This window comes from Harmonia axyridis, chromosome 3 (assembly GCF_914767665.1).
Source record: "Harmonia axyridis chromosome 3, icHarAxyr1.1, whole genome shotgun sequence".
Classification (NCBI taxonomy): Eukaryota; Metazoa; Arthropoda; class Insecta; order Coleoptera; family Coccinellidae; genus Harmonia; species Harmonia axyridis.
Genome location: NC_059503.1, coordinates 29,719,641 through 29,741,760, shown reverse-complemented (window position 1 = coordinate 29,741,760; position 22,120 = coordinate 29,719,641). Strand labels below are relative to the sequence as shown.

Sequence of the window (22,120 nt, the reverse complement as noted above, 5' to 3'; positions counted from 1 at the left end):
AATTACCATCCATTGTATAAATGAAAAAGAAACCCTTCAAATAAAATAAACTTTATTGTAAAAATAATAAATATATACAATAATTTATATACTACTATCAGTCTCAAAACTTCTAATGAAATCTATTTTGGAAGTTCTTTATTTTGGTTATTCCTTTTCGTTGGAAAAATGATTCTTTCTATAATGATCATTGGAGATTCAAATATGAGACAGTATAGTATAGAAATTATAAAAGTTAAAATAAAATATGTGAAGAAATTGGACATAATGCTGAAATTGGAAAAGTGAAATTTTGTTCTTGAAACACCATTTACACATAATATAACTATGTAATGGACCAGATACATGGAGTAGGTGAGTTTTGCCACTATGTTGAATAATGGCATAGAGAGAAACTTTTGTATTGGACCTAGAAAATTAAAAATACATTTTTTGGTAAATTTGATCAGTCTGTCAAGGCCCAAATACAATTGCGCCTCAACTTGGGAATATTCGTTCACTTACCCCCATAGCCTGTTGAACACAAGAATACTAGAAGTGATATTGATAAAGACCATGCAGATCTGTTGAAACCCATGTAAATACCATCAGCCCATGCGTCATCGCTATGCTTAACTAACTTGAATCCATCGAATATGCATCCAACAATTCCAGTCAACGCCAAAATCCATAAGAAGAATACATAACACTGAAAATATCAACTTCAAAAAATGTCTCAACAAATTATTGAATAAGTATATTTAGAACTCAAAGCATGTTTCACCGACCGAAGACAATTGTCCAATTATTGTCTGAGATTAATATATCTTAATGTTCGTGATGTTTGAAGTGTTTTTTGCTAAATCCCATTATTTTTTACTTGAATGAATTAATTTCTACTTTATTATAAAAAGATTAAAAGTAACGTTTATAATTTATATTATAAATTATATACATATTTCTGCTACATCAGTTTCAGTGAATTCCACTGATAGACGATACATTTCCATGAATAATTATGCTAATTAGTGTATGTTACCATTTAATATGTCATTTTGTTGATGAATAAATATGTTGGAATTTTCTAAATTTAGGTTCTCAATTTATGTAAGTATTATGAAGTATATACAGAGTGTTTGGTAATTCGACGTGATCTTTTGAAAGTATTCATACTAGAGGTCATTTGCAACAAATTGAGGACAGTAAACTAGAAGTCAAAAGTGGATGGTTTTTCGATTATTCAGAATATCTCTGAGTTGTTTCGGAAAAGAATTGATTTTGTAAAAACTATTAGAGTTTGAAAATTCAATTGGTGCTTTCATGAGAGCCGAAAAATGAGTGTTAAATTTTTTTTGGAAAATTTCCTTGAATCATGTGTATTGCTCAAAAACATTTCAGTGAACTTGGCGTAAAAATTACGTACATGCTTAGTGAAAGAAAAACGTCTCTGATGGGTATTTTATTGTGAATTTCGCGGATTATGCGTTTTAAGTAGGTACTCAGTATCTTCAATGTCGCAGTTTAGGAGAAATCGGCAGAAGTCCACACTTCTGATCGGAATTCGCGCAACTGGATAACTTTGTTGGCATTACGCTCTATTAGTGTGACGTCACACACCGCCATTTTTGGTTCTCCTGTCAGTGTTCGGAAATTCGGAATCCAAACAAATAAATTGTCATTCAAATTAGTACGGTGTCGTTGAAGGAATTGGCTTATTTTCATAAATAAGAGTATTTGAGGAACGATTTCAGTATTAATTGATAGACAGAAGGAACGAGGTTAATACCAGTAAGTTTGAATCCTGTATCATACCCCAGATTTTGTAAAAAGTCGTGTTTATTAGTTGAACTTCAAGTTCGAACTTACTGGCATTAATCTCGTTCCTTCTGTATATCAATTAATAGTAAAATCGTTCCTTAAATAATCTTATTTATCAAAATAGGCCAATTTCTTCAACGACAACGTACTAATTTGAATGACAATTTGTTTGTTTGGATTCCGAACTCTAACAGGCAAACTAAAATGGCGGCGTGTGACTAATAGAGCGTATTAAGTTGCTGGTCTGTGGGACACAATCCGTAACGTTTAAAACATTGCATATTCTTCGTTTCCAAAACCAGCCACATCGAAAGATCAAAAATTTTTAAACGTAACGAATTCCTTCACACTAATTATTTGCAACTTAATGACATCTGTAATAACAGTGAATTATGTTATAGGGTTACAAAAACTTTTGAAATCCTTATTTACTCTTTTCATTTGACATTTTGGGTCAATCAAAAATTTGGTTACATTTATACTGTAGTGACTCTATCTGCTTACAGATGGCGTAATGGGTTTTCGCGTCACACTACTTCGGCCCCGATAGATTGAAGGGGTCGTTGCAACGCAACAGAGACACCTCTCTACCCTGTGAGAGGGTTTGGCTTAGGCAGAGATCATACTTCACAGGATCATTTCTGTAGTATATCACTGAGTGAGTATTAGAGTTTTATTATTGTTATTACGATTAGCGTCTTAGTTATTTAGTAGTGAGTTGTGTGCTATTATAGTATCATTACTTAAGTGAATTATAATAGTGAGTGTAAAAAGAGTATATCGACCAGTATCCCTGGTTCCTGAAACGGAACCAGATATCCAAATGGAGTCCCCCTCTGGACCTCATCCAGAAAAACGGAAGAGGAGAATCACAGATATAGAAAATGCCAGCTTTTCGCACCCCTCGACAAGTGCTGCGAATACGATGAACACGAGTCAGTCCCTCAAATTGAGGACTGTGAACAGGTATGCTACCCTTAAAAACGAAGAATTCGTGATGCACGATGAGGACGAGATGATGGAACCATCAGAGAAAAAGACGGATCAAAAACCTCCACCAATTGTGATCCATGGAATAATTAGTGATCACAGACATATCGTCGAACTGTTAAAGACATTATGCAGAGGCAAGTTTCACATAAAATACGGGAGAAACTCGACAATCCTATTTATAGAGAAACTTGAAGAATATCATCTAGTGAAGAAACACTTCAAACAAACGGACCAGGATTTCCACTCTTTCACACTGAAAGACGAAAAGACACACGCATTTGTGTTGAGAGGCCTGGAGCACAATCCCAACCTAGAAGAGATAAATTCAGAACTCAGGGAGTTGTACCAAGTTCCTGTAAAAACGTCTTATAAAATGAAAGGAACCAAAGTTCCTTTATTCCTTGTTATAACTGACAATCATGTAACCTTAAAGCAACTACAAAGAAACGTCAAAGTTTTAAGTTACACCAGAATTGAATGGGAACGATACAGCACATCAAAGCAAATAATTCAGTGTCATCGCTGCCAGCAATGGGGACATGCAACCTCAAACTGCTTTAGCAAAGCAGTTTGCCTGAAATGTGCGGAAAACCACCTCACCAAGGACTGCCCGAAGGACAGAAGTACGCCAGCCAAGTGTGCGAACTGCAAAGGTAAACATCCAGCTAACAGTACACAGTGCGAAGTGTACCTCAAAATCTTAGAGAAACGTCAGGCTAAGACCAGGCCGACAATTGCAGCACCTAAGAAATTCGTTCCTGCTCCACCCCCGGCTACGAATCCATGGGAGGACCGGAAGAGGGCCTATGAAGAAAGGAAACGCCAAGAAACTCAAAAAATCGAGGAAACCCCACAACAAAATAAAAAGGTAGGATCGGGTAACAACCCATTCTTCGAAATTAAAAATGAATTCGAGAAACTCAATGAACATATCAATATAGAGAAATTTTTGAAATCAATCAAACAACTAAATACACAAATGGATCATGCTGAGAATCCAATTGAAAAATTTGAAATATTCTTTAATTTCATTTCTAATCTCGAAGATGGGGGGTTCTAACACACTCGAACTAGCTACCTGGAATGTCAACGGCATAAAATCCAAAATTCATGAACTTTCGCATTTTCTAAATTCAAATAAAATAGATATTATAACACTTAACGAAACAAAATTAAGAACCTTCAACCAAATCGACCTCAGGGGATTCCAGGTAGTTAGAAAAGATCGCCCAGATAATTCAGGCTATGGTGGAATTATGATTGCTGTCAAAAACGGAATTCCTTTTACCCTAATACCCTCAGTAACGAACTGCACATTAGAGAATATAGGTATTCAACTAAGTAATAACTTGAACATAATAGCTGTCTACAATAGTCCTAGCAATAAAATCACTCAAAACTGCTTAAATAACCTCTTTTCTAAAAACAGAACTATTGTTCTTGGCGACCTGAATTCGAAACATGAATACTGGAACTGCCATTCTCGTAATACCAACGGAATAACATTAATGAATTTCCTGGAAAGAAACGATGACTGTATCCTGCATTTCACAGAAGACCCTACCCATTATCCTTTCAGTGATAGAACTCCTAGTTATCTTGACCTGATAATAACAAAGAACGTCCCCAACCTAAGTACTCCTGAATCTATACCTGCCTTACCATCCGACCATAATGTAGTTAAAACTACCGTCGGAGGATTTATGAAGGATAATCCATCAAAAACTGTTTACGACTACTCAAATACCAACTGGCAAAAATATCGTCAAATTTTAGATGAACAAATTAAAATAAATAACTCGATAAACTCTATTGAAAACTTAGAATCCGAACTAATAAAATTTACCAATGCAATTAACTTCGCTCGCGACAAAAGTACCAAAAAGAAAAAAATTACTCCCCACGCCGACAAATTACCAACAGACATTATTAACTTAATTAACACTAGAAATAAATTCAGAAAACGCTGGCAGACAAACAGAAATGTACTAGACAAAATTACAATGAAATCTCTAACAAAAGAAATAAGACAAAAAATTAACATTCACAGAGGTAAATGTTGGGACGAAAAAATTAGTAAACTAAAACCATCCGATAATACCCTTTGGAAGATGACAAAACTTCTCGGCAAAAAACCAAAAGACATCCCGACACTTACTCACAACACAAAAGATTACATGACAGACATAGAGAAAGCAGAAATTCTTTCAGAAACTTTTGAAGCGAACCATAAAACTGTAATAAACGACCAAGAATTTCATAAGAACGTTAGAAAAACAGTTGATGAATTCCTTAGTAGATCCCACGGCGGTAATGAGTATAAAAAATACTACACTAACCCTTCTGAAATCAAAGCATTTATCCAAAAATTACCCACTAACAAATCCCCAGGCGAAGATCAAATTGATAATAAACTTATTAAAAATTTCTCGAAAAAAGCAATAGTCCAACTCAACTACTTGATTAATGCAATCATTTGTTTGCAATATTGGCCAAGTAGTTGGAAAAAGGCTATAATAATCCCTATTCACAAACAGGGGAAAGACAAAACGTCCCCTAAAAATTATCGACCAATAAGTTTATTATCAATGATCAGCAAACTAACAGAAAAAATTATTCTCAATAGACTGACAAAATTATTAACCAAAACTGAAATGCGGGATCCTCATCAATATGGATTTAAAGAAAAACACAGCTCCGTACAACAAATATGCAGAATAGCAGTTGAAGCTATTCATAGTTTCAATAAGAAACAAAACATGGTAATGCTGTTTCTTGATATAGAAAAAGCCTTCGATAAAGTCTGGGTTGAAGGACTGATATACAAAATGGTACAACTAAAACTGCCACCTTTTATCATAAAATTAATAAATTCTTACTTGAAAGAAAGAACCTTTTCAGTTAAAATGAATAATGCAATATCTCAACCCAAACACATTGAAGCAGGCGTTCCACAAGGATCAGTCCTTGGACCCAGACTTTTCAATCTATTCATACATGATATTCCAGAGTTTCCAAACACAAACCTGGCCCTTTTTGCAGACGATACCGCGATATTTGCTAAATCTTTCCATGCGACTACCGCAAATAAACTGCTACAGTATCATACAAACGTATTAAAAAAATATTATGAAACCTGGAAAATCAGTTTGAATGAGGGTAAAACAGAACAAATTGTTTTCAACAGGAAAACCAAAAACAATAAAATATGTCCACATCTGAAAATGGGCAACAGAACCATAATGCCAAAGAATTCAGTTAAATACTTAGGTGTAGAGCTCGATTCTAGATTGAACTTTCATAAACACATAGATCAAACTCTGGGTCGGGCCTACGCAATGAATACCTTATTCTACCCTTTAATGTGCAGAAAAAGTAAATTAAGCAGGGAACACAAAAAACTAATTTACACCTCTATTATCAGACCCATCATAACGTACGCTGCCCCCGCATGGTGTCACCTAAAATCGACACCATTAAAGCCCCTCCAAATATTCCAAAACAAAATACTCCGATTAATACTAAACAAAAACAGATACACACGTATCACAGAACTCCATGAATTGGCACAAATTCCAACCATAAGAGAGTATGTTGATAAAATATCATCAACATTTTATGAAAAACTGAATTATGTGAGCGATTCTACGAGGCAAATCACCCGTATCCGAAAGAACAACAAAAATCCAAACGATAAGCATATTCTGCCTTATGAAAATCTACCGATTTTCAGGCAGTCTATATGAACTGTGTACATTTGTACATAGTTTCTTTCAATTACTTTGAGCAGGTTTTTTTATTTTTATTTTCCTGCATAAATCATTCACATCCTAAACTGTATCATATCATCATTGTACAAAAAAAAAAATTGTTTATAGACTTTATGTCATCTGTGTTACGAAAACTCTAGTCAAGCAAAAATTATTTGCAGGAACTAGTAATTATATATATTAACAAAAACTATTGTAAAAAATATCTTGTAAAAACGTGTAAATAAACTTTTCTTTCTTTCTTTCTTTCTTTCTTAGGCAGAGATGCCGATTTTAATGCAGACTGTATTTGAACTGAGTACATTTTGTATATAGTTTTTCTTTCACTTTTCTTGAGCAGGTTTTTATATTTATTTTCCCGTATATAACTAAACATTTGGAACCAAATTACATATACTTCCTTGTATAAAACTTTTTGCAGACAATAAGTCCTTTTTTTAAGAATACTATAGTAAAGTAAAAATTATTTGCAGGAACTATCAATTATATATTTATACAGGGTGGCCATTTCAAAACGAAACAGACGAGATTACAGACGAAATAAAGTTTTTCGATAGAAATGCTCGGACAGGTCGATTTCTGTTTCGAGGGGGACAACTTAAGATGTAGGTTACGGACGCATAGCGCTTCAACCCTTGCTACTACAACCCTCACCCCCAAATTTTGAATAGGGAAGATGGGGTGAGTGATACCTCATTTGAAAGGTATTTTTATACTGATTTCAGCACAGTAATTGTTTTTTCATTTTATGTATTAGTTCTCGAAATATTCTTAACTAAGTATTTGAAAATGAAGTGGTGTTTTCATGGCACTTGTAGTGTTTTGTGAAAAATCGACATTTTGAGCTTCAAAACAACCATGACTGTGGCTTCCTTCCTAACTAACTAACGCATGAATATTTCGAGAACTAATGCATAAAATGAAAAAACAATTACTGTGCTGAAATCAGTATAAAAATACCTTTAAATTGAGGTATCATTCACCCCATCTTCCCTATTCAAAAATTGGGGGTGGGGGTTGTAGCGCTATGCGTCCGTAACCTACATCTTAAGTTGTCCCCCTCGAAACAGAAATCGACCTGTCCGAGCATTTCTATAGAAAAACGTTATTTCGTCTGTAATCTCGTCTGTTTCGTTTTCAAATGGCCACCCTGTATATATAATTAAAAATATATTGCGAACACTCAACACCAATATTATTTCTAAGATGGTTATAAAGTTTTGGCGGACAATTCTCCTTTCTGAAGTGAATCCTCATTTTTCAGCTTACAAGAAAACATAAGTTGAATTTTGACCGTATATTAGTTTTTACTCAATTAATTCTTGTCCGGAACAATTTAACTCAGAAATTTTTGGAAAAATCGAAAAACCACCATAGCTCATTAACCATCCATGTTTGACCCCTAGCTAACTACTTAATTTGTTGCAAATGACTTGTAGTATAATCCCTTCGAAGGATCACGTCGAATTAACATAACATAACATATCCTGTATATTTGGCTTAGTAACCGTTATAAGACATGACAAAAAATATTTCACCATGTCATTCGAACAATGGGATTATTCATACAATTATTCTATAGGTGAATGATAATCTTCAAATATATTTTTTTCAAATATAAAATCTACAGGATTTAGGAAAAAACATTTCAGCAAACGTTTTAGGCTATTCCAAAGCATTCTGTAAATTGCAAGAAGAGGAAATTCATTATTCATTTGGATTTGCTTGAAAGTTGATAACTAATCTCTGACAATGAGTGATGAATACTTACCATTTCTAGTTTTAAAGGATTTAACTTTTTTTTAGCCAAAAAAATGTAGTAACCAGCAATCATACCAATGACATAAGGTGCAAATCTTGCATGTGTTACAAAGTAGTAGTTATTTGCGAATACAGATGTAGTTGACCTAAAAATAACGATGAATTTTCAACCAATCTTTTAGCTTCATCTTGGTTACTTACCCATAACCAACTCCTCCGAATTTGTTGGTATATCCAATTATGAAAGGTATAATCATTCCCACTACAGCAATGATGTAAAATGATGGTATGATGTACTTAGGCCATTTTCTCAAGGGTATCAAGAAAAATGGAGTAATTAAGAAGAGTTGAAAATCAGCGGAAAGGTACCAAGTTTGGACAACGCACTGAAAATATGAACTTTATTGAAAAAAAGTCAATTAAAAATGGAGTTAGTAAATAAACTCAGTAACATAAGTCCCATGAAGACATTTCTTAACTTGTTTTTTTTTTTGTGGAGAAAGATTGACTATACAAAAGTAGAAATAATGTCAAAATTTTAGCTTCGATAATTCATCAAGATAATACATGGGCGTACAACTTTGCTTCCACCGTTTTTTTCCTAAATTTGAGGCTTTATTGCAAAAAACTCGTTATGCATTTTTGATTCAAAGTATTGTCCATCGCTGGCCACTACTTTCTCCCATATTTCGGGCAACGTACGAATCCTGCTTTGAAAAAACTGGTCATCTTTTGAAGCGATCCAATTTTTATTTCTTCATAAGACCGGAAGTGATGGTCAGCCGGGCCATGTGCCATTGATCGAAGAAAATTATAGTCCGAGGGAGCACTACGGCAGGTGGGCTAAGACTTCCTATTTCAATGTTTCCAAGTATGTCTTGACCACTTTCGCTACATGGGGTCGAGCATTGTCATGCTGTAAAATCACTTTTATTATAATGTCTCTCGTTGTATTTCGTCCGTTTGTCTTTCAATGTTCGGCTCAAACGCAATAATTGCGGTCGATAACGATCGCCTGTGATTGTTTCAATCTGTTTCAACAACACAGCGCCAAGCTGGTCCCACGAAATACTCAGCATGACCTGGGAACCGTGAATATTCGGTTTGGTCATCGATGTGGAAGCATGGCCGAGAGATCCCCATGATTTTCTGCGCTTGGAATTATCATAATGAACCCATTTTTCGTCTCCAGTCACAAGCGATGCAGAAATTCCTTCCGTCTTTGCCTTGCAAACAGCTGTTCACAAGCCAACAGACGCCGTTCAACATATCTCCGCTTCAACTCGTACGGCATCCAATTTCCTTATTTCTGAATCATTCCCATGACTTTCAGGCGTTTCGAAATGGCTTGTTACGTCACTCTCAATGATCCTGCCAATTCTTGTTGAGTTTGACACTAGTCTTGATCAAGTAATGCCTCCAATTCTGCACAATATCGAATTCATATGAAAGTTATAGAGAAGGAAGTCCTTTTTCCATTTTTGACATGAGTTGCGTCGGACGAAGACGAAGCATCATCGTTCAAGGTGCGCACCCTGCGCACTACACCCTCCCCTCTAGATCTGTTACTGTCTAGGAGACAATTTTTCCACTACCGAACCGACTAACTAAGGGATGCAACGTTCAAATACCTGAGGTACCGTTCTTATCGTTTCGTACAATAAATCAAGGAATTTCATATGTCCCAAAACTAAATAGTTCAGCCTTTCCTTATTGAAAGTTTTTATTTTGAATTATAAAAGAGTGTTGAACGAACAATGAATGCAGCAATCCTTGCATATTTATTGTATAGGTACCTTGTTGATCTTTGATCAACCTGAATGTCATCAATCGAATACTCAAAAAAAGCACACCAAATGGAACGGACGCAGATACTCAAGTTGTCGAAATAAATTTGGGCGAGAGGTTCTCAGCCAATTTTTATGGTATGCCCTCTCTCGTGGATTACAGTGTTCCATATCGAGATTACTGATGGAATGATCAGTATGGCAACTCAATGATCTCTGTCATATACACACCTACCATTTCCTTAACGGTGTGTGGTGACTTTGCCCTCAAGCTCATCATCATTGAATTTACAGTTTAGAATCTTCTTCGTTTGCTGCTATCATCATTTTTAATTCAGTGTGTGTTTGTCCTCATTTTTGCGGAACTAAAAAAGGTTCATAATTATCAAATTTCTTCGATCTTTCGTTCAGAATTGCTCTCGGTTTTTAATTTTTTTTGTTTACTCGGGGTTGTTTTTCTTGCCGTTCCACAGCAAAGTCACCATTCTTCGCTTAAGTTATGGATGGTGATAATTCTGTCAGTATTCCCGGTATAAAACATCGAAATCCTTTGAGAGAGGGCGCAGCTGTAAGTGTTGCCGATAACACCTCGCTTAAGTGTTTTATATTTGTCTTATTTCCTCACTTCTAATGTACCAAGACGCATTGATCACTCTCTTAAGATTTTCTTCTGTTTTTGTTCAAGTTCTTTGTAGCTTCTGTGTGTAACAGTTCTAATGTTCCTGAGTCTTAACTGTTTTTATGGTAGCCGTTGTGAATACAATTTTTTGAATCAATTCCTAATCAACTTACCATTTTCGAGTAGTCCATATAATTCTGCACGTAAAGCAAAGCAGCCCACCAGTTTTCCTTGCAATTTTCAATTGCAGAATTCAATGTGTACCATTTTGGACCATCCCCAAAGTACTTAACGAGACCAGAAGCATATATAAGTACCATCATAGCAAAAGCTGGTGTAAGTCTAAAAACAACAATGTAGTTGTTATAACAAATTCGTAAAAGTTGGTTCTCTCAGCCTTTACCTAAGATACCGGTGTATATACAGCATGGGTATTTTCTTCAACCCCTCTTTGGTTTTCATCGGGGGAGATTTCATGAATACGTAAACTGTTAGAAGACCTCCAATCATGAAGAAAGTATCAACAGAAAGTGTTGCCGATAGAATGAGCATGTTAGTAGGGTTGTCAATCCACTAAAAAAAAACACTGATTAATCATCTTCTGAATGAAAGACTATTCGAATGAAAATTGGATTTGAGTAAAATGATCTCAAAGATGTTCTAATGTTTTCTTTCTATCCTAACTTTTCTAGGCCTCTGTGAGATATCTCTCAGATGCTTAAACCGTGTACGAGTCAAAAAAAATATGTAGTGTTTCACGTAAGCGGGTAAAATTGTTTTTGTCAATTCGACTGGTTTTCAAAATAAGAACGTCTTTAGAGGATTTCTCACCAATTATTTCTTCATTTGAACTTCCGGTTTTCAAGAAAACGGAATTTTTTCTGCAAAATATCATATAAATTATCATATTGTTATTAAATACTTCATATTATTTTTTCATATTTTCTGAATGTTCAATCTATTCTGAATCCGAATATGTGAATATAGTGGTAACTTTCAATTTATATTAAGCTATTCCAATAAAAATCAACCTGAGAAAATGCAGATTCCATATTCGGAAAATACAGGGTGAGTCTTTGACTTATACATATATTTTAAGTTTCTTTCGAATTTCTGGTATTTTTATGGGATGTAATGTTCATAAAAAAGAAACAGAAGAATGTGTATGGAATCTTGGGTTCGGAGAAGATGTATCACAAAAAAAAAAGCTTTATTTCAAAAATCATTTCCTTCGATAGAACCTTTTACGAGATATACCCGAAAATAACATTTTTTTAACGATTTTCAACAGCCTGTATCTTTTTAACCGTGCCGAATCGGAAAAAATGGTAAAGGAAAAAAGTGTTTCTTTTGACCTCAGGAATCTTGGGTTAAAATATATGTACAAGTCAAAGACTCACCCTGTATAGGTATTCATGATGTCTATGGTTATAAAAATATTTGATTGTCAAATTTTGAAGTTATCATTCTCGATTATGAAAGAAGCTTTATTTTAGCTTCTATTAAAATAGGTATACGATCAGGCATTTCAGTCAACATAAGAAATTTCATTCTCGTGCTTCTTGTATTTTCTCGGGAAATAGTCACATTGAATAATCAGACGATCTGCTTACTAAACTCTCAACTTTTGAGATGATGAAAAAAATAATTTTTCAATTATAACTTCAAAAATTTTTTGGACATTGGACATATTCATGAAATGAAGGCACAAGACAGTGCGAATACAGGGGGGTAAAGTGCTTAGCTAACCCCCTCAAGCCTAGTTAAAATATACATAGCTTTAGAGCCGAATCAACTTTCAACCAAGAGTAAATGCTTCTAGTATAGCTGCATCCTTAACAAATATGAACGAATATCAGTGATCAAAAATGTTTGATGAGTTTATTTATATGACTCAATCGCTATAATGTTTTCTGTGAATTTTTTCCAATGACTGTAATATGCGGAATTTTATTTTTTGTTGGTATTCACTTTTTTGTTGTGCTGACTTATTTAATTTTGTGATTTATTTTTATCTTGTTTATAGTTTTGGAAAAACTTTTATTTCATTGAAAAAGTTTTCAAACTAAACGTTTGAATTGAAACAGAAACACTGCAGAGCGTAGACTATTTTAGCCAATATAAACAACCAAATCAACAAATTCTGGTTCCAGAGACGCTAAGTATGTCGGGGTATTTGAAAGTACTGTTAGGCAATAAATTCCCTGGCTCCAAATGAATTTCAGAACTTGGACAACCCTTGTATAATCGGAATCTGGCTTCCTCCAAGTGACTTTGGATATACTATACCTACTGATAAACTTTACAAAAAAAAGTTATTAAGTATGAAAAATATACAGGGTGTCCCGTAAAGACCACGTCAAACCGAGGGAGAATGTAGATCAACGGATAACCCACCTGTTATGAAAAAATTCCCATTATAAAAGTCTTACCGTTTTCGAGATATTTTTTTTTTTGAAAATAATGAATTTCTGCCCCTTTCAATAGTTTTGTCCTTACGGTTGGTACAATTTTACATCTTTTTGGTTAATTTTTTCAGTAAAATATTGCTGAAGAATGATTTTAACGTTCACGTTAAAAACATCCTCCGAGCATTTTAAAGAGGGGCTATGAGAAATATTTTTATTTGAAATTTTGGTAGTGGATTATTTTGTTCATGAAGTTTAGCCCATCGTAGTGGAAAAAAAATGTACCGAGCTACTGCTGCACATTACACCAATAAATTGTCTATTTTATAGTGATTTCAAAGAGGTATCACACAAGTCATTTGTTATTCAAAGAAAAAAGATATGGCTGTTTTTATCCAAATGGGTACGTTTCTGACGAAATCAAGTTTGTCAATTCTGTTAAGAAATCTTCGATATTGCATTACTTAGTGAACAATGGCAATTGTTTACGTGAGAAAATATTACTCGCATAATTATTCACCTCAACGAAATTCAATTTTGCGAAAACATCATGCAGATCCAGATTTTTTTAATAAGATCATTTGGAGCGAAGAGTCTCCCTGTACCAAGGATGGGTACATGAAGACCTAAATCCTCTGGACTTTTAATATTGGGGCTGCCTAAAAGACAAAGTATACGCAACACCCATACGTGATGAAGCCGAATTGCGGATGCGTTCTCTCAATTCGGCTTCATCACGCATGGGTGTTGCGTCTACTTTGTCTTTTAGGCAGCCCCAATAATAAAAGTCCATAGGATTTAGGTCAGGTGAACGAGGAGGCCACAAAATTTTACCTTCTCTTCCAATCCACCGGTGGGGATAAGTTCTATTTAAATGAGCGGTAACTTCGAGTCCGTAATGTGTTGGGCATCCATCATGTTGAAACCACAGACTGCGTCGCAGCGCCAGTGGCACATCTTCCAATAAAATGGGCAGCTGGTTGGTTGAAAATTCCAAATAATTGTTTGCGTTCAGTGATGGCGGCAGTTCGATCGGGCTCAAAATTGCACCATTGAATATTCCAGTCCATAAATTGATCTTGAATCGATATTGTGATCTATCTTCTCTCACCTCGTGTGGATTTATGATATTCCAGCCATTTAAATTGTGGAGATTCATGTACCCATCCTTGGTACATGAAGACTCGTCGATCCTAATGATCTTATTAAAAAAATCTGGATCTGCATGATGTTTTCGCAAAATTGAATTTCGTTGAGGTGAATAATTATGCGAGTAATATTTTCGCACGTAAACAATTGCTATTGTTCACTAAGTAATGCAATATCGAAGATTTCTTAACAGAATGGACAAACTTGATTTTGTCAGGAACGTACCCATTTGGGTAAAAACAGCCATATCTTTTTTCTTCGAATAACAAATGACTTGTGTGATACCTCTTTGAAATCACTATAAAATAGACAATTTATTGGTGTAATGTGCAGCAGTAGCTCGATACATTTTTTTTCCACTACGATGGGCTAAACTTCATGAACAAAATAGTCCACTACCAAAATTTCCAATAAAAATATTTATCATAGCCCCCCTTTAAAATGTTCGGAGGATGTTTTCAATGTAAACGGTAAAATTATTCTTCAGCAATATTTTACTGAAAAAATTAGCCAAAAAGATGTAAAATTGTATCAACCGTAAGGACAAAACTATTGAAAGGGGCAAAAATTCATTATTTTCAAAAAAAAAAATATCTCGAAAACGGTAAGACTTTTATAATGGGAATTTTGTCATAGCAGGTGGGTTATCCTTTGATCTACATTCTCCCCCGGTTTGACGTGGTCTTTACGGAACACCCTGTATAAAGAAGGGAACTTAGCTTCAACGTTCTCTGCCTGAACGTTCAGAATAAAAGACATTATATCAACATGGTACAATCATTAAAAAAACTCTGTCATCTACTAAATATGATAAGAAAACATATTATTGTATTCTAATTTGCTAGATCGTTTATGATCTTTGTTCTGTGGAGCGATAGCGAATGCAGGGTAAGAACATATTATATGTATAATTGTTTTGAGTGGATCGCAAATAAAATATGATGCACTTTCTGATTTATCTATCACTAGAATTGAAGATAATAATCTAGTAACAATTGAAACGGGATATCCCCAAAATAAAGGATCTTTTCCGTGTTCCCATAAATAATTCGTCATTTGAAATCTCAATTGAATTCAGATAAAAAAAGTTATGATCGATTAACGAATATTTTGACTGGTTTTCTATTGCGAAATGTTTTGCTTCCCTGCGATTTTCATTTCTGTTTTTTCCATGTACAGGCCCTTCTCCCTAAAATTTGACACACTGAGGCTAAAATAATTATTAATAAGTTCAGCAGAACTTATTAATAATATATTGAAGGGTCAAAATCACCTGAAAATCAACTTTGAATGACATTGTATGATATATCGTTGAATTCAGCTTCAAAAGTTATTTCGAAAAGTGTTATAAAATATACAGGTCCGTATTGAAAAAAAAGGGGTTGAGGGTGGCCCAGAGAGCACGAAACGTTGGATACGAAATCTGATTACGTTAAATTGAGAACAATTTACTGTCGAATAAAAAATTCCTGTAACATTTTTTGATAATATTTGAAATGAAGTGGAAAAAAAAGAAAATCAAAATGACAGAATTTACTTTTCTTATGATATCTCAATAACCGGCCCTGATAATCTGGATTTGTTCGAACTGCTTGATAATGCTTCTATGAATGCAACTTTTTCCCTATTTGACCGACCTTCTAACTCTTATGGTTTAAAAATTACCAATACAATCCCATTGAAAAAGTGGCCACCCTGTATACTTACTCCACAAAAAAGATCCGATTTCATACATTGCGCTCGAGGAATAGACAATTTCTTTTAGATCTTTTTCAGTTATTTTTACAGAGAAATGGCAAATAACTCGAGAACTACTCAAGATAGCTTAGGAAATCTACACCAAATAATCATATGAATTATTGAGAAAAATCTCTGAATATGCAATGAAATGAAAGATTCATTCAATTTTGAGAAGTTGATAGTATTTTCGGTGAAATTAGAATCCTGTATTTCTGAAAAAATTTCAGGGGGGGTGGTTGGTTGTCCGGACCCCATCGGACCCTCCCCTGGCTACGGTCTTGCGTATAAAGGATGTTTCTAAATTAGTAGTTCAAAGGTTAATGAGAGATTCCTTGAAAAATTTTAAGAAAAAAAGTCCTAGAAACATGGTCTCGCAAACGCTTTGTTTTTGATTATTTTTTATGATTTTACCAGTTTATGGAATCTGGAGAAAAAAAGCAAAAAAGCGGGAACTGTTGCAAAAAAAATATCACCCTGCAGATTTGCATTCAAAATTGGCATATCAGATGATGAAAACTTATAATCAGAATACCTATGCCAAATGTAAGTTGAATATCTTATGAAAGGAAGGTGCTATACGAGAACAACTTGAAAAAGATCAAACTTCAACATCCTGTATTTAGAAAACAAAGCGTTTGCGGTCCATATTTTATAGAACTTTTTCGTTAAAATGATAAGAGGAATCCGTGATTTTCGTTTGTATGTAACCTGTATAAGGTGGTGATGTGCGTATCCTAAGTTCCGTCAAAAAAGTGAAATGAGTTCATGAGTGAAATGATATCTTACAAAATCAGCAAAGTCAAATTTTTGGTAGATTAATAGATGAGGGTCAGTCTCAAATACTACTTGAAATTTTCATGGAAGGTTCAGGGTCTGAAAATCTGGGTTGGGTTCGTTAATGATTCTCCTGGATGTTAACCCCTATAAAATTTTATTTTTTCCATAATTAAAAAAAAATCCATCCAATCCAGCTCAAAATTGAAATCAGTGGCGAAAAAGTGGAACGAATTTGAACTAATCTTAAGTTCGTGCGAATCGTCTTATTGGGATATCAAAAAAAAAATATATAAAACTTCGATATCTCAGAATATATCGATCAGATTAGTGAATTATCCAAAACCAATTATGTAGCTTATACATGAAAAATATAATCGAGATTTTCTGATTTGATAACTCTCAGCGGGCCAGGAAGTTTTGGCGGTTTGAAGTTCATGCCAAATTTCATGAGGAAATTACATGAATGAAATTTGAACAAGCGTGCTAAAGTCCTGACTTCACTTGAGAGCTTTCCACATTTTCGTATGCATGTGATAAATGATATTGTGTATCAATAGTTCTATGTTGTCATGGCATGTCACATACAGGGTGATTCACCGGGATGACCTATTAGACGTTTATAGAAAATAAATTGTAATTTTGAGCTGAAAATTTGCATATTGGGTTTTGAGACAATTATCTTTCCCATAAAATATTTTCAGATTTAATGAAAACTCTGATTTGGAATATACGTCATTGATAGATGTTTTGCACACTAGGAAAATGTATATTGTGATTTCAACTCACCTCATTGACATAGAATAAGTTGTCCAATGAAGTTGTGAACATGTTGAGATAACTATGTCCCAAAACCACCCAAACCATACTTAGAACTTTTATGCCATGCAAACAACTGAGCTGATCTGAATTCGTCTGTGTTCCAAAAAGTTTTTTTCCATTGGTGTAACAAGAAAAAGCGACAAATATCGGGTGTTTTGGTTCTGAAATGAATTACAATCTATTACACTAAGGTATTTCATTACACGAAAAGCATTCAGAAAAGTTATTGATGTTTTTGAAAAAGCCTTTCTCCAAAAATTTACGAAATTAGGGTTCTTCAGCATGGAACACAAAATTATAATTGATATGCAGTAGAGTAATGACACACAAGATTTCTGTGAAAACGGAAAATGTTTCTATGTTTATGTTGTACAGGGTGATTTTACCAGCTCACCAACAAACTTTACCATACGGAAGTGTATTTTAACAAAAAACATTATGGGAACATATGTCCTATTTCAATTGAGTATTTGGAAATAATTGGTTTCAAAAGTTTCATTCATGCTTATTGATATCATGCATTGATAACAAAAAAATATGCTTGAAAAAAGCCTAAATACATTCGTCAGTTTATTGTCAGTAGGTATTCTCATTGCAATAACCATAAAAGAAAATGATATCAGCATAATTTTGCGCTGTAAGCGTAGGTATATTTGAAGGTGTAAATCATTAACTTAGTAACAAGTCTTGAATTGCTGCTACAATTTTAGTGTAACAAAACACGACAATAAGAATTCCTATTGAAAATTAACTGACAAGTGTTACACATGTATCTAAGCATACTTTTTTGTTATTAATGAATTATATCAATATACATGAATACAAATTTTAAAGCTATTTATTTGCTTGAATAATTGAAATCGAACCAATTTCCCCATAATGCTGTTTTGTCGAAATTACATGACCTTTCATATAACAAAGTTTGTTTGTGAGCTAATGAATCACCCTGTATTACTTATAAAAATTTAGAGTGATCTACTACTATGACATTACTTTTGCATTGTTGAATATCAAATTTTCCTCAAGTGCAATTACGACCAGATAATAGGACGCTTCATGACACAAATATCTTTAAATCAAAACTATTTGAATCATGTAGGAGGAAGAAAACATTTAAAATCTTTCAAATAACTGATCTGTTATACAATATCTCAAACAATAAAATTAATACTCACTAAGTGATAATTTCTGGTTAATGATATCGTAGCAAGTAGAAAGAATGGCTATGAAGATAAAAATATATAATATGACCCTAAAAAATATAAATTTAATTCGTGAATTTTTTCATAAATTATACTCACAGAGTAGTAAAAGCAAATAGATCCATTTCATCATTACTATTTTTGGTTGAACATTTCTCCTCGTCTAAATGAAGAAATCCAATATTTTTAGGCTTACATTTATCTGGTATACAGATACCAAATCGGGCAAATGAGGTGTACAACTTTAAAAGGGACGATATTTCACCGGCTAATTTGGAATTTGCGAATTTTTCTATTTTCTGCAATGAAAGGTATTTTAGTAGGTCCTCTTGGTACTGAAAATATTTAATTACTGTTTGGGTCTGTTGAAGCAATAGAGATGTCGTATTTCCTTCAGTTGAGTGTAAAGCAGATAGAAAAGTGTTGATTTCAACTGTGGCAAGGCAATATTTACCATAGATCTCACTACTTTCGTTTTCTATGGAGAGGCATTCATCAAAATCCCCAAGATCCACTATATTACCTTCCATTAAACCACTTGTTATTAACTTCGAGCTGGCATCCAACACTAACACAATATAAAATAAGTGGATATCGAGAAAAGAGTGTTAACTAAAATTCTGAAATATAAAATTTTCAGAAATATCAACCTACTTTTAGCTTTCAGCATGGGGCTCAGCTTAAGGAACACTTCACCACATTTTTCAGTTACATCCTTCGTGAAAACTTCCTGTAAACTAATCTCTGCTGAAGAATAACTGAGCAAAAGCAGAACACAACCAAAAAGCACAATCATTCTATTGTGGAACGACATATCTCTTCGTCTGCACTGTGGTTAATGATAACAATTAATTCCAATTCCATCAAATCTATTTATCGACGATTTTATCATAGTTCAATCACGATTCAGCATATGTTGTCGGGAAATCATCGTCATTTATCTGATCTTGGAAAATCTGATCTTTAATATCATCATTCATCTCGACAAAATTGTCTCTCAACTGAAGCGTAGATTCAAAACTATAAGACGCATTCAATTCGAGTACTTTACATGAATATACGAAATTTTGAGGATTTTCCGATCTTGCAATGTAAAAAAATGATTCATCTGAGTTTGAATTTTTCCACGCTTCGTACTAGAGAGTTATCAATTAGTCAAACAGGGCCGACGCTAGGGGGGAGGCAGGGTAGGCGGTCGCCTAGGCCAGCAAAATTCAAGGGGGGCATTTCGAGCATGATCAACAAAAACCACATGTATAGAAATTCAAAGTACCGAATGATATTTAATTCGGTCAGAAACAACAGGACGTAATATCGACAAATTTTATTTAACATTAAAAACTATCAAGGGTGCCACATTATTCGTAATACTCATATACAGGGTGGTCACTTTTTCAATAGGATTGTTTTGGTAACTTTTAAATCATGAGAGTTAGAAGGTCGGTCAAATGGAGAAAAAGTTGCATGCATAGAAGCATTATCAAGCAGTTCAAACAAATCGAGATTATCAGGGCCGGTTATTGAGATATCATAAGAAAAGTAAATTCCGTCATTTTGTTTTTTCTTTTTTCCCCACTTTATTTCAAATATTATCAAAAAATGTTACAGGAATTTTTTATTCGACAGTAAATTGTTCTCAATTTGACGTAATCAGATTTCGTATCCAACGTTTCGTGCTCTCTGGGCCACCCTCAACCTCAGTTTTTTCAATACGGACCTATATATTTTATGACACTTTTCGAAATAACTTTTAACGCTGAATTCAATGATATATCATAAAATGTCATTCAAAGTTGATTTTCAGGTGATTTTGACCCTTATCCAAATTTCTTTGGGTCGGATCTGTATTACATTTAGGTACCTTTAGTTTAACAACCCGCAATACATTTCGATGAGAAAATCAACTTACTCATCTTGAACTAAATATCAGAATCAAATCAAGAAACAAGTAATAATTATTTACATATTTCAATTCATAATAATTAAACGAATTATCATTTAACGAAAGAAAAATCGAATGATTATTTGAAAGTAAATGAAAATGAATGAAGTAATTGTTCGAAATGTTCACCATTTTGTAAAATGCACTTAACGGTTCTGGAACCCATACTTCTTATACATTAATAAGGATTAATAAAGATTACTTACTTACTTACTTACTTACATTTGTTTATTTCGTCTTCTTGAATACCTTCCAATACATTCTCAATATTCTCGCGAGAAATCACTATTGTTGGATTTGTCATTTGTTCCGTTGAAACAAATTAGAGAATCAAACTTGATTTTGATATCATTACGATATAATTTTTGAAAGGCTTGGTATTCAAATTTAAAATAATTGTATTCGCGTCTCTTGACTATTTTATTAACAGCAGTTTTTGATAAATTGCATTCACTACAGATCCGACCCAAAGAAAATTGGATAAGGGTCAAAATCACCTGAAAATCAACTTTGAATGAAATTATATGATATATCGTTGAATTCAGCTTTAAAAGTTATTTCGAAAAGTGTCATAAAATATACAGGTCCGTATTGAAAAAAATGAGGTTGAAGGTGGCCCAGAGAGCACGAAACGTTGGATACGAAATCTGATTACGTCAAATTAAGAATAATTTACTGTCGAATAAAAAATTCCTGTAACATTTTTTGATAATATTTGAAATAAAGTGGGAAAAAAAGAAAAATCAAAATGACGGAATTTGCTTTTTTTATGATATCTCAATAACCGGCCCTGATAATCTCGATTTGTTTGAACTGCTTGATAATGCTTCTATGCATGCAACTTTTTCCCCATTTGACCTACCTTCTAACTCTTATGGTTTAAAAGTTACCAATACAATCCCATTGAAAAAGTGGCCACCCTGTATATCTAGATGTCGAGTAATCCCCTCATAGTGCTGTTTATGAGTTATTGATGCTGAAATAACACACATGGACTCATCAGACTTATCGGCGTTCGCTTTGCTAAACATTGCCGAATTTCATTGCCACTTGGGGCGGTTTCTAGATTTTTTTTTCAATTCTCCGATCAGAATGTTAATTCCTCAGAATGGAATGCAAAATATATGAAAAAAGATTCCATTTCATCATTTCCAACTTATCCTTCTTAAGAAATATAAGAAGTTTCATTATGTCATAGCACATTCCATTGATATATTATAATGTTTTACATTTTTTATATTGAATTAACTAGAGTTGTGCGTGGGCGCATTCGAATTCAGAATAATGGTTAATCCGCATATTTAATTCGATAACCTTAAAGAAAAAATGTTCAAGCTTTTTATAAAGTCAAAACTG

General features: G+C 33.8%; 1 protein-coding gene and 1 pseudogene across 1 annotated transcript; one reads left to right on the top strand and one right to left on the bottom strand.

The window, feature by feature from the left end:
- Positions 1-35: 35 nt before the first annotated feature.
- LOC123676664 (nose resistant to fluoxetine protein 6-like) lies at positions 36-19,685 on the bottom strand. Its single transcript, XM_045612757.1, has 11 exons — positions 19,477-19,685; positions 19,176-19,390; positions 18,922-19,121; positions 18,796-18,872; positions 17,588-17,781; positions 11,131-11,300; positions 10,901-11,069; positions 8,523-8,707; positions 8,332-8,467; positions 505-688; positions 36-409 (listed from the first exon to the last, which is right to left on the bottom strand). Exons 1-11 carry the CDS (start codon positions 19,634-19,636, stop codon positions 123-125), a joined length of 1,977 nt encoding a protein of 658 aa, XP_045468713.1. The 5' UTR covers positions 19,637-19,685; the 3' UTR covers positions 36-122.
- Positions 2,414-2,512, top strand: LOC123677210 (annotated as a pseudogene).
- Positions 19,686-22,120: the final 2,435 nt, after the last annotated feature.

What these genes read in the sequence shown, in the direction of transcription:
- LOC123676664 (XM_045612757.1), bottom strand. Translation starts at nt 19,636, where the DNA reads ATGTCGTTCCACAATAGAATGATTGTGCTTTTTGGTTGTGTTCTGCTT. An exon ending in CTATTTGCTTTTACTACTCT is followed by an intron (nt 18,873 to 18,921) that starts GTGAGTATAATT and finishes TATATTTTTTAG; the next exon opens with GGTCATATTATATATTTTTA. An exon ending in TTCGGAGGAGTTGGTTATGG is followed by an intron (nt 8,468 to 8,522) that starts GTAAGTAACCAA and finishes CGTTATTTTTAG; the next exon opens with GTCAACTACATCTGTATTCG.